This window comes from Salvia miltiorrhiza, unplaced genomic scaffold, assembly GCF_028751815.1.
Source record: "Salvia miltiorrhiza cultivar Shanhuang (shh) unplaced genomic scaffold, IMPLAD_Smil_shh original_scaffold_282_1, whole genome shotgun sequence".
NCBI classification, from domain to species: Eukaryota; Viridiplantae; Streptophyta; class Magnoliopsida; order Lamiales; family Lamiaceae; genus Salvia; species Salvia miltiorrhiza.
In genome coordinates, this window is record NW_026651518.1 from 139,099 (window position 1) to 152,176 (window position 13,078).

The 13,078-nt window shown below is 37.8% G+C and overlaps 1 protein-coding gene across 1 annotated transcript; it reads right to left on the minus strand.

Annotated features, from left to right (window-relative positions):
* Positions 1 to 8,852: 8,852 nt before the first annotated feature.
* On the minus strand, positions 8,853 to 12,192 carry LOC131003874 (uncharacterized). Its single transcript, XM_057930445.1, has 9 exons — positions 11,469 to 12,192; positions 11,253 to 11,402; positions 10,981 to 11,133; positions 10,837 to 10,899; positions 10,693 to 10,755; positions 10,454 to 10,567; positions 10,161 to 10,373; positions 9,592 to 10,076; positions 8,853 to 9,519 (listed from the first exon to the last, which is right to left on the minus strand). The coding sequence occupies exons 1-9, from the start codon at positions 11,992 to 11,994 to the stop codon at positions 8,908 to 8,910; spliced, it is 2,379 nt and encodes a 792-aa protein (XP_057786428.1). The 5' UTR covers positions 11,995 to 12,192; the 3' UTR covers positions 8,853 to 8,907.
* Between the last annotated feature and the right edge of the window lie 886 nt (positions 12,193 to 13,078).

The window sequence follows — 13,078 nt, forward strand, 5'->3', positions numbered from 1 at the left end:
TAAGCTTTTAGCTTGCTGGTGCGAACTTAAGTTTTGTTATGTATAGTATGTTGAGGGTTTAGAAGACACATAATTTCCAAGTTCGGGATAGTATATCCCGTGTGACTGGGGAGTGATTATGTTGGACCTGGCCAGTCCGCATGATCCAAATCTCAGTAGACGTGTTTTGGGTTTATAAACCCACGTGTTTCAACTTTCGGTTGAAAAGCCAGATGGGTTCTTACTCTAGGTCATTTTTGTTCGACCTGGCAGTTACTTCATTCTACCCTCTGGTCATTCATTTGAGTCTCTTGAACAATTTGTTTTGATGTCGTTCTAGGGTTGAACCCTTACAACTTTTGAGTTATCCTAGTAGATTCTTTTAATGTATAAGACTAGTGAGAGGCACGTCAGAGGACTTTAACACCTGAGCAACTGGTAAACTATACTTGAGAACAATTGAAGACTACTCTTGAGAAGTATGTACCGAGGAGTACAGTAAGCAGCGAGAGGCTGATTATCGAAGTTTGATGCAAGGAAAGAAATCGATTGTAGAGTATAACTGAGAATTCTGTGAGCTATCACGATTTGCTCATCAGAAGATGGATACTGATGAAGAAATGTCTGAGTTTTATGTGCCGGTTTAAGGCAGGACTTTAAGGTAGTATGGGCAAGTTATTGGATGCACCAGTTAGAATCCTATTTAATACAGGAGCCTCGCATTCTTTAATTGTTTGAAGCATGTTACCTTCAAACTCGAACCAAAACGAGCTAGTCTCGAGTTGAGAGTAATCACTCCTGTAGGAAGAGCTACTACAGTTTCTCACATGATTTCTAACTTAGAGCTTGAGTTAGGATCACTAAAGATGAAAGCAAGAACCTTGCACTTAATGCCTATGTGGAACGTAGACATTATTCTAAGGATGGACTGGTTAGCAGAGAACTTTGCCCCGATTGATTGTAAGAAGAGACAGATAACTTTCCAACCACCTGGGAAGGAACAGACATGTTTTTCACGGCATTGATAGAAAGAAGAGAGTTCCAATCGTTTCGGCACTTCAGGCGTCGAAATTGGTAAAGAAGAAAGGAGCACGAGCTTACCTAGTTTACTTGAATGATGAAGGAGAATCAAGTAAAAACTTTGAGGATGTAGCAGTGGCAAGCGAATATAGAGATGTATTTCCCGAGGTCTTACCAGGATTTCCACCAACAAGACAGTTGGAGTTCACTATCGACCTAGAACCTGGATCAGCACCAGTGTCGAAGGCACCCTACAGAATGGCGCCTAAGGAGCCACAAGAGCTGAAGATTCAACTACAAGAACTGCTCGAGTTAGGTTTTATCAGACCTAGTGTATCCCCGTGGGGAGCACCAGTCCTTTTTGTCAAAAAGAATGATGGCACGTTGAGAATGTGCATAGATTATCGAGAGCTGAATAAATTAACACTCAAGAACAAATATCCTTTGCCGATGATAGATGACTTGTTTGAGCAATTACGAGGAGCGAGCTTTTTCTTGAAACTTGACTTGAGATCAGATTACCACCAGTTGAAATTTTGACAGAATGATATACCTAAGGCAACTTTTCAAATGAGGTATGAGCACTATGAGTTCATAGTTATGCCATTCGGTTTGACGAAGGCACCAGTAGTTTTCATGGATCACATGAATCGAGTGTTCCATCAATAACTGGATAAATTTGTCCTAGTTTTCATAGATGATATTCTCATCTATTCGAAGAATGAGCAGGAGCTCCAAAACATTTGAGGACGATGTTGGAAACGCTAAGAGTTGAGAAGTTTTTTTTGCCAAATTGGAAAGAGCGAGTTTTGGTTACACGAAGTAACTTTTCTAGGACATGTTATATCATCTGAAGGAATTAAGGTTGACCCCGCCAAGGTACAAGCTGTACATGAGTGGAGATCACCAACTACGCCTAACGAGATTCACAGCTTTTTGGTTTAGCAGGATACTATCAGAGGTTTATTGAAGGATTTTTCACGATAGCAAGACCGATGACATAATTACTTAGAAAAGAAGCTAAGTACAATTGGAAAGAGGAGTGTGAAGAGAGTTTTTAAGAGCTTAAGGGAAATTGACTACAGCACCAGTGCTGCTAGTCCCGAAAATAGATAAAGAGTATACCATCTACACAGATGCGTCAAAGAATGGGCTAGGATGTGTTTTGATGCAAGAAGGAAGAGTTATAGTCTATGCATCACGACAACTTAGACCCCACGAGATAAATTATCCAACGCATGATTTAGAGCTTGCAGCCGTTGTGCAAGCCCTGAAAATTTGGAGACATCATCTCTACGGAGTTAGATGTGAGATTTTCATGAACCACAAAAGTTTGAAATACTTTTTCGAGCATAAGGATATTAACATGAGGCAAATGAGATGGCTCGAATTAGTAAAGGATGTTGACTGCGACATTAATTATCACCCTGGCAAGGCCAATTTAGAAGCCGATGCATTGAGCCGAAAGGTCTCGTCAAAGTTAGGATGTCTTCTCACGAGAGAGGATGAGCTTATAAAGGACTTTGACAAGATGAGGATAGAGATGATAAAACCACCAAGGACGATAGCGAGTATTGTTGCGACGATGCCTAGTTTGAGGAAAATGGTGATTGAAGCACAAGGAAATATGAGACAATGAACAAGTTACAAGAAAGGATAAGAGCAGGAGATCTCAAGAGTTACCAAAAAGCATCAGACAATGCTATCTTATTTGAGGAGAGAATATGCATTCCCCGCGATGATGAACTTAAGAATACGATCATGAGTGAGACTCATGACACACCTTACACCGCCCACCCATGAGGCATAAAGATGTATCAGGTTGTGAAAGAGAGATTTTTGTGGGACGGAATGAAACGAGACATAGCTTCGTTTGTAGAGCGATGCTTAGCTTGTCAGCAAGTGAAAACATTACACCAACGACCCTATGGGAAGTTAAAACTGTTGGAGATTCCCGAGTGGAAATGGGATCACATAGCGATGGATTTTGTGATAGCTTTACCGAAAAGTCAAAGAAGAAATACAGCAATTTGGGTGATTGTAGATCGACTAACAAAATCTGCACATTTCATACCGATCCTAATCGCGTATGGACCAGATAAGTTAGCACAATTGTACGTTCGTGAGATTATAAGATTGCATTGAGTACCGGTGTAGATCACCTCAGAGAGAGATTCAAAAAAAAAAATAAAAAAATTACATCACGTTTTTGGATGAGTTACAAAAAGAGTTGGGTACAAGGATGAATTTTAGCATAGCAGACGATAGAAGATATGATAAGAACTACTATCCTTGATAGAGGAGTACATCGGGAGAATGTGTTGCCACTAATTGAGTTTGCCTATAAGATGTGAGACAAAGTTTCGAGATAGGTGACAAAGTTTTCTTGAAGGTTTCACCCTCAAAGGGGATGAATAGATTTGGAATTAAAGGACAGCTTAGACCCAGAGTTATAAGTCCTTACGAGATACAGCAAAAGATATAGCGTACAGGTTGGCTTTGCCACCTAGCTTTGGAAACGTGCATAATGTGTTTCACGTGTCATATTTGAGAAGATATATTTGAGAAGATATACCCAAACCATGAGGTTTACTAAGAAGAAATGATCTTAGAACCAGACTTGAGTTATGAAGAGAGACCTTAGATGATGCTAAATCATAAAATTCGGCAATTGAGTAATAAGTCGATTGCATTGGATAAGGTCCAATGGAAATATGATAGTTAGAAAGAAGTGGAAAGAGAGCTTGAGGATAAGATGTGAGAGAAGTGCCCGAAACATTTACAGGAGGTACAAATTTCGGGACGAAATTTATTTTAAGGGGGAGGGTATGTAATACCCGGGCTTTTGATGACGTGTTTAATTGCTTGAGTTTGAGTAATTAGGGTTTAGATCCCTAGTTGTAGATCACTCGACTTAACTATCCTTAGTTAGGGCGGGCTGCGACAGAACTCAATTAAAATCGAGCATGCCAATGTGTTTAGAATAATTAAAAATATTTGTATTTAAATTTTGGAATTTATTTCCATTAAATACAAATTTTCTAATTATTCGATGATTTATTAAGTTGAGATATGTGGAGTATGTGAAGTCATGTAAGTGAACTAGCACTGCATATGAGTTAATGCTATGTTAGTAAGATTATATGAATTATTTGAGTATTTATGAGATGATGATTAGTAAGTTATTGAGCTTTTTGAGTTGCATGAGAAATGCATATAAAATGACCAAGTATGAGAAGATAGCATGAATTAGATATATTGTGTTTCAATGAGATAAATAAATTAGAGAAGTATGTTAATTAATTAAAATTGGAATTTAGTATTTAATTACAAAGTCCGAGATTTAATCGAGAATTATGAGCATGTTAAATTGTTAAGATATAATTTATTATTTGAGTTAATATCGATTATGTGTCTAAATGGAGTGAGTGTGAGAGTTATGATTAACGCACATAAATGTTGGTATTTGACACTCGAACAGTTGGTTTCGAGTATAAATGATAGTTTACTGATAAAGAGTTTAGATGATTTTTGAATTGTTGGTTTGTGTTGAAGAGATGTCAAGATGTTAAGTTTTGAGTCGAGAGACGAGTTCACGTAGTGAGATTCACGCGTTGAAATCTCGTGGCTGACATTATGTATGAATAGGTCATGCCGAAATTTTAGTGAATACTTTGATATATCATCAAATAATCATTATAATTTCTTAGTGAAATTAGGATTTGAGCATAGTCAAAAGAGAGATGAACATTAGAGATACTAATGTTTCATAAAAGAGATTAGATTATTAATCGAGTTTTCTTTAATAACTTCTCACTGATTCTTCATAACGATGAAGGTCCTTTTGGGAAGTAACGACTTGAGGGAGAGAGTGACGTTACTCATTGATACAGAGACACAACGAGGTGGGCTTTCTTAAACACGTATATAGAGATCCCCTGCATACAGGCCTCTTATACGAAATGAAATGAATGATATGATATAATTGTTAAGTTTCGATTTTATGAAAATGATCAAATGATGAATGGTTCTTTATGAAATGAAATGAAATGAAATGAAGGATGTTATATTGAAGTTATTGCATTGCCAAAATATTGATGTTTTGGTATGTTATCTATTTGCTTGAGATGAAGAATTCGGTCCTATGCTAGTGTAGATACTAGTAAGGATTTGTGTACACTGAGGTGGTCGTGAGTCATCGAGCGGGTTGGCCGATCACAGTGCTGTAGAGGGAGGCCTCCCTCTCAGTACTTGATGTTATAACAGATATGATACATACTTGATGAGAAAAGTCTGCGCAGACAACTTTGAGGAAATGAAAATGAGTTTAGCTAATACAGGGCCTTTCTACAAATTCCTTGTATTATGCATATGAAATGGCAATGACAATATTTATAGCTTTATAAGCATGAGATGAGATGAGATGTTTGGCATGTGTTCACTGAGTGCTTTTTGTACTCAGCCCTGCATATGTTTTTCAAAAATGTGCAGGTTGAGCTGATGTGGTGATGGTGCTGCAATGAGCGGAGTCTCCAGGGTTGTTGATAAACGAAGTTAACCTGTCTAGAATATGTCTTCATACATATGTCTAGCTACTTTCCGCTGCAAAATGTTATGATGTTATAGTATGTTATGTCATACTATGAGTCTTAAGAGAATGGTTTCATATGATGTACAACTTGATTAATAATATTAATTAAGCTTTATGTTGTCTTTCATAGACTGTTTAAATGAGTATTAATGAGAAATTATGACGAGTTTTCTTATGTTGAGTAAGTTTTACGGTTCCAAATGATGCCCCTTTCTTCCCCTTATTCTTTAACCCCATCCCTAGTTGTAGATCACTCGACTTAACTATCCTTAGTTAGGGCGGGCTGCGACACTATGACCCGTAATTTACTGTTTTAGTCTTTTGGGAAGGAGCTAGAACTAGTTGGGAGATCACTCTAGGTAATATCAAGATTAATATTGAGCTAACTTGAAGAGTTCATTGCTAATCCATTGATGTCTAGTCCCTAAATCACCTTAATCACTTAATTAATCCACTTTTCTTATTTGCTCTTTGAATTTGTTAGATAATTGCTTAGATAATCAAACCACTCACTTTACCATTTAGTCTAAATAGCCATAGTACAATGAATTAGGATAATCACTAGAATTTAACCACTAATCCTCGTAGGATACGATCTTGCTTCTACATATTGCAACTACCCGTATACTTGCAGCGTAGTGAAAATAAATAGCAAACACTATGCAATCTTTTCAATTTGAGCATAACTTTGAGAAGAGGGCATCTAGAAGTTACTGCAGCTGTCCATGATTCCCTCACAACGTCCAAGAAACCAAGATGCATGGTCCACATGTCCAGGAATTTGAGGGGACGGTGGGGTCTATCCTTCGAGATAGAACATTGTAAAATAATTAGAGAGCTATGATGCACGGATTCTTCAAAAATTAGCATGTACGGCGAATCGGATTCTTTTAGGGTGCGATTCTCTCGGATTCTCGTCGGATTCGCACCCGATTCGCCACGTGGCGTATCTTTTAAAACAATTTATAAAAATAAATCGGATTCGCAAATTTCATAGACGAAATTCGCGTATCTCGTGCACGAAAGGCCTACACAAGGTTATTTTGATAATTTTATTTTCAGTTATGACTTATATATTGGACTAATAATATTTGAATCGTTATATTGTTGCTCAATTAACTTATATAAATGAAAATGCTTAACTTTTGGGTAAAATAAAATGTAAATTACATATAATTAATTTAAGAAATTTTAAATTGTATATATTTTATAAGCATTAAATATCATAAAATTTTAATAATTAGATGTATCATTGCCGAATCGCACCCTATAGTTTTTAAAAATCTGTATCCCCGTACTCGTATCGTATCGCCCCCGCATCCGCACCTCCGTACCTATGCAACATAGTTAGAGAGTGATCAGAGGAGATACGTGGGAAGACATGGGTGTGAACAGCCTGCCATATGTCCAAAAATTGTTAAACAACATAGCTCTATCAAGCATCGACTCAACATGATTCGGAAGGAATCGTCGCCCGGGCCAGGTGTAGTATAGCCTTGTTGTGGTCGACTCCCCAAAACCCGTATCATTAATGAACTCACAAAAGTCGCGGTAAGAAACCAGATTATGGATGCAATTACTGATGCATTCATGGGCTCTCTTGATTGCATTAAAATCGCCCAAGAAAACCTAGCTGCCATTGGTGTGATTTAAAAGATCCAACCATAGCCGATGATGTTTAATATGGAAGTTCGAACCATGCACCACAACCACATTGAAGCTGGAACCCTGCCATTGATAAGAAACGATAATAACATGCTCCGAAGTAAAGATAACGTTAGTATAAACCGATGGTTGAGCAAAAAACTAAATATTCGAACATTGAGACCCTTAGGAATTTTGATAAATTGGGACCATATTGAGAGAATTCTAGTAACTGGCCCGAGTTTTATGGAATGCCGATTTAGGCTCAATAATCCCCAGAACCAATGGAGCGAAGGAGCGACAATGCTCCTTCAGAAGACGTTTAGACTTGTGCGTGAGCCCTCGGACGTTCCAAACGAGTATATTCAATTCATAGATTAATTAGAATTCGTGGCTAGAGATTCCCCCAACTCTATTGTTATCACTCCGATCAATAATGTAGTCCCTTGGTTGTTGACCAGCTTCCACCGCCTTCCTAAGACGATTTTAATCGTTTCTTCTTGTGATTGGAGTGGCGTGGAGTGATTACCCAAGTTGGGTCCCACCTGTTCGAGGGAATGTTTAGGCGGACGTCCCCGACCATGCTTAACATGAATTTTACTCTCTCCGTCCGTCAAGATTATGTCAAATTGCTTGGGCAGAAGATTTAATAAAATTTGTGATGATTTTGATGTAGTGGAGAAAGGGTCCCACCACTTTATGAGATGTGTGGTTGAGATTGAATTTGAGGTGAGTTTTTTGTAAATAAAGGGTGTTAGTAAGGATAAAATATTAAAGAGGATGATGGGACCATTGCCTTAAAAGGAAAGTGACATAATCTTGGCGGACACCAGATATAGTAATTGTGACTTAATCTTGGCGGACGGAGGGGTAGAAATTATAATTTTATTTAAAATTATAATGTGTAAAAAAAAATAAGAGATAATATTTAAATTAAATAAATTCACATATCTATCGATTCATTAATTGTGGTTGATAATAGTGGAAATCCATCCATAATAGGTTCATATTTTAACAAGTTACCATAATACTCATAATTGTAATATTTTTAACAATTATTAATTTATAATAATGAAACCTATATACCCCTACCCCTCGGTCCACAAAAAATAGTCATAGTAAGGAACGACACGGGTTTTAAAAAAATGATTATTGCACTATGAGTGGAGAAATGGTCTCACTTAAAAAGTAATGTTTATAATGATAATTAATTGTATTGTGAGTAGAGAATATGACCCACACCATGTGATAAATAGTTTTTTAAAAATGGAAATAGACTAATTTTTGTGAACATCCTAGGATAGCAAAAATTGACTATTTTTTGTGGACGGAGGGAGTATTTATAAAAGAGTTCTCTTAAAAATTATTATTTTATTAAAATTGATTTTTGAAGTAGCCCAAATCCGGATCGGAGAAATTTATTAATTTATAGAGTTTTATCAATTTATTGAGTACTATTATTTTAAAGAGGTTATACTATATATAGTTATAAAATCAAATAAACCAAATTGCTATTTAAAAATTAAATTAAATATAATAAATATTATATTTATTATTTACTTTTATTAAATAAGTAATATGAAGGTTATCTCTGCTAGTAAACTCAATTACTCAAACGTATAGAACCCTAGCTATAATTTATGGATTCATTAGAAATCAATACAAAAGCGTTATTACTGATGGAAGAGCTTGTAGCTGCGTAGCGGCACTTTGACATAGGCAGCCCAAACAAGATCAAGGTACAAGGGCAGCTGCCCCATTGCAAAAAACAAGACTGGTATCATCGCTGCTGTGTATATCGGCACTGCAGCAATCCTCAGCTTCTCCCTCAGTATAAAAGTATGCCCCGCGCAGAACGACAGCAGCATCGCCGCTATGCCCGAAAACAGACAGCTCATCCCCATCAGCAGCTTCCTCGGCAGGTCTCGCTTGAAATCCCGCTCTTCGAATCGCGAAGTGATGATTGCAAGCAGGAAAACCAGTGCCGTGATGGATAGGCAGAGCGCTATCAGCGACGCGATCGAGAATATGTCGAATGCATTGCGATCTATCAGAATAGGGTACCCTTTCACTTGGTCTAGCCCGCCGGGGACCGTGGCGGAGGTGGCGAATGCGACGGTGGCGATGAGGGCCGCCACCACGGAGCAGGATTCCGCGGTTTTCACGAGCCATTCGTTTCCTGACTTGACTAGATTTTCATGTGTTTGTGTGAAGATTCTCCTTGGAGTCTCACCCTTTGCGTTGTGCTGACTGTAACACAGTGCTGGAACTGACCTCTTCACATGCTGCATATAACAACAATGTATCATTGATAATTTTTATTAATATGTAAATAGTAGGTAGGTAGGTATATATACCTTGTACCATTTGATCTCCCATTGCATCTGCAGAGCAGCACCAGGAATGCGCCATGGCTGCTTCTCCCCGAGCTTTGCGGCCAGGTGAAGGATGCCATTCCCTTCATTATCAAAATGATGAAACACATATTCGGGGAGTTTTGCTTCATCAATGAGAAAATTAAAGACGCTGGTTTGCCGGTTTTCCGCTGCCACCATCAACACGTTCTTCCCTTCCGAGTCTTGATCTTGAATGGCTATGGGGACTACCTCAAGTATTTTCTTCACGATTTCTGGGATTCCCATTTTAGCTGCTACTAATAATGGAGTGTCCTTTACTACGCTTTTAGAGTACTTGTCCTTGACTACGTCAAGTATTTTCTTCACTATTTCCGAGTTTTGATCTTGAATGGCTGTGGGGACTGCATCAAGTAATTTCTTCACTATTTTTGGGATTCCCATTTCAGTAGCTACTAATAATGGGCTGCTTTTAGACTTGTCGTCTCCTGCAACCAACGCAAATTGGAAATATTAGTAATTTAGTATACAAAACAGAGAAATTTGTTTTCATGCATCTTTCTTATCATTACCAATGTTGTGGTCATCTTTAGATTCTTGAGTTTGGGTTTCTGCATCATTGGGAGGGCTATCTGGAATAGTGGATGCTTCTGAGTGATGGATGGGGCGCTGCCCGTCGTTATTATATTTGTAACTTGGTTCCGACTCAATCATTCTATTCATGATCTCCATCGCATGAGAGTGTCGAACTTTCTTGTCATGAATCTTTCTTATCCTCAAGAATCCTACACCAAACAATAACCAGGAACTTGAGCTTATAAAAGCAAACTAGAATCAATCAAATTGATGTGAAATTTATACTTACCAATTCCAAGAATTGTTAGCGCGACCGTTGTTGCAAATTTGAAAATGTTAATGCAGGTAGTGTAATTGGGAGGAAAGGAGCCATAATCTTTGCTCTTCTTCTTTTCAACTTTGGCTGAAACAGAAAGTTCACAAACACTTAGCACATCCCAATATATACACATTCGAAATGTAGCTAGATTCATCAACAATAATTATCGTCCAATATGAACTCTGAATGTAAAATGAACTAATCCATACTTTGTTGTTCCACATTTTCAACTGTAGGAGGGGCTATTTGTTTCTTGGATCTTGAACACCCAGCTGGAGACCAAGGGTAAACACACTGTTATTTTTCAAGAAACCACACAGATTTTTTTCTTATAAAATTTCAGTTGTATTCACCTAAGAAACTCTCATATATTGGAACGCCATGCTCCTCATACGGTTGTTGAGTACTTTTTTTTCCTGGAAATACAAGGAAATTAAGTAGCATGTTTTACTCTAGAAAGATTTGGGCAAATTTGAGATTAGTTAATCGATAATCACCTTTATAACTATTGTAAATTGGATCCCATAATAGATGGAAGATGCTCACACAAGTCTTGTAGCTCTCCGGGAATTTCTCTTTACTTGAGCCATTACTCTGGCTGGCACTTGGATTATGTTTGGATTGTTTCTTCAGATCATCAACAAAAACAACTTATCCACAAACCACAGATAAATTCCATTAATTAGCACTGCCAACTTGTATCATTAAACTAATTACATATGTACATATATAGAGAAGCTGAATAAACATGACGAATAGGGATTCTTACATTCGTAGATGACTGATTCATAGAATCCAAGTTGGGAGCTGCTCTTGAACAAGTTAGGCTTTCTTGCTAAAACATGGAGAGGAGTTTCTCCATCAACATTAACAGAGTTGAGAAGATTCTTGTACTTGTCCAATATCGAGTAAGCTAATCCTGTAGCAAGAATGCAAATTAATTAATTAAGGGACTTAAAAATATCATAAAAAAAGTAATCCTTACTTAAGTATTCCCCAGAAATGGCAGAGTGCAAGATGGTATTTCCATCTTTCCTCCTACAGAGAGTCTCATCAGGCTTATCCCCGTCACGGTGGAGAGCGAGAAACGTGTTGAGGTTGCCGTGATGAGCTGCAATGAACAAAGGGGTCTCACCATTGGCATTGCGGATCTTGATGAGCTCGGGATCAGCTGAAGCTATTCGCCTGCAGAGAGCCTCCCATCCAACTGCAGCTGCGAGATGGAGAGGGGTGTCTCCTCTCACGTTACCCATCTTCACCACGTCGCATGGAGATTGACGTTCCTCCATCAAAGAGAGCATTTCCTCGGTGCATCTTTGGTGGGTGAGGTTGGGGTTGGGGCATTTAGGATTGTAACTGGAGATGGCTATATGGAAGGCTGTGTCCTCTGATTTCGTAAGCTTCAGAGTATGAGCAATTGCCTTTTCCTTGTATTTCTTCACCACTGCTTCCCATTCCTGTCGCATCGTCAGTTTAAACAGTTCATCGCGTAACATTTGTTCATCACTCATTTCTTCTCTCTAATTAAATCCCCCCTCAACTATTTTAGGAGTGATCTAAGACAACACATATATATATATATATGGGAGGAAGGAACCTAAGAGGGGTCCTACACTAGTAGGAAAACTAACTGATATTGAAATACTTCGACAGCCCAGAAAAATTATAGAGTCGATCTCCTGTGAGATTGAGTGCGGGTGGAGGGCACAAGCATGGAGCGAAGGGGCGCATCAGTGGTGTACTTATTGTGGTCAAGTAATTATTGTTATAATAAAAAGTAACTATTGATATAAAAAAAGATAATGTTTCAGAATAATACATTTCTTCATGTCGATTATTACTTTTCCTGACAATAATATTTACTTCAAATTATTCATATTTTTCAAAGAGTCCATGACCCGCGCCCAGCGCGGTTGGTTGGCAAAGCAGCGAAGGACGCGAGCGAAGGGCGTGACGACAGTGAACTTATTTTGATCAAGTAATTATTGTTGTAAGAAAAAAGTAATTATTGATATAAATAAAGTAATGTTTCAAAAACATTACATTTCTTCATGTCGATTATTATTTTTCATCACAACAATAATTACTTCGAATTATCCGTATTTTTCAACAGACTTGTGACCCGCGTCCAGCCCGCCTCTACCAGCGACCAAATCCGACCCGACCCGCACCCAGGCCCGTCCCGACCTATCTCATCCATACATTCTCAACGAAGTTTTTGCCAAAATTATAATGTTGTTTGAGGGGCACAAGTTTTAATAAATGATTGAAAGATATGTATAGAGTGGAGAAAGTTACCACTAAAGTTGAGTGAAGAAGGATACCCATCAAAATTGATGTTAAATGGTTGAGTTTTTATAAATATTGAGAGTGATGAGGTTTATAATATAAGGGGCAATTTTCAAATAATGAAATACTAAATCTTGATGGACAGAAATAAGATTACGATTTTCATGGAAAGGGAATAGTATGTTAATTTTCAGTATTTTATTATATAGAACAAACAATATAAGTTCTTGTATACTACTCCCTCATCTCAATTCTATAGGTCATGTTTCCTTATTCGGACGTCCAAATTCAATAGGCAACTTCCAA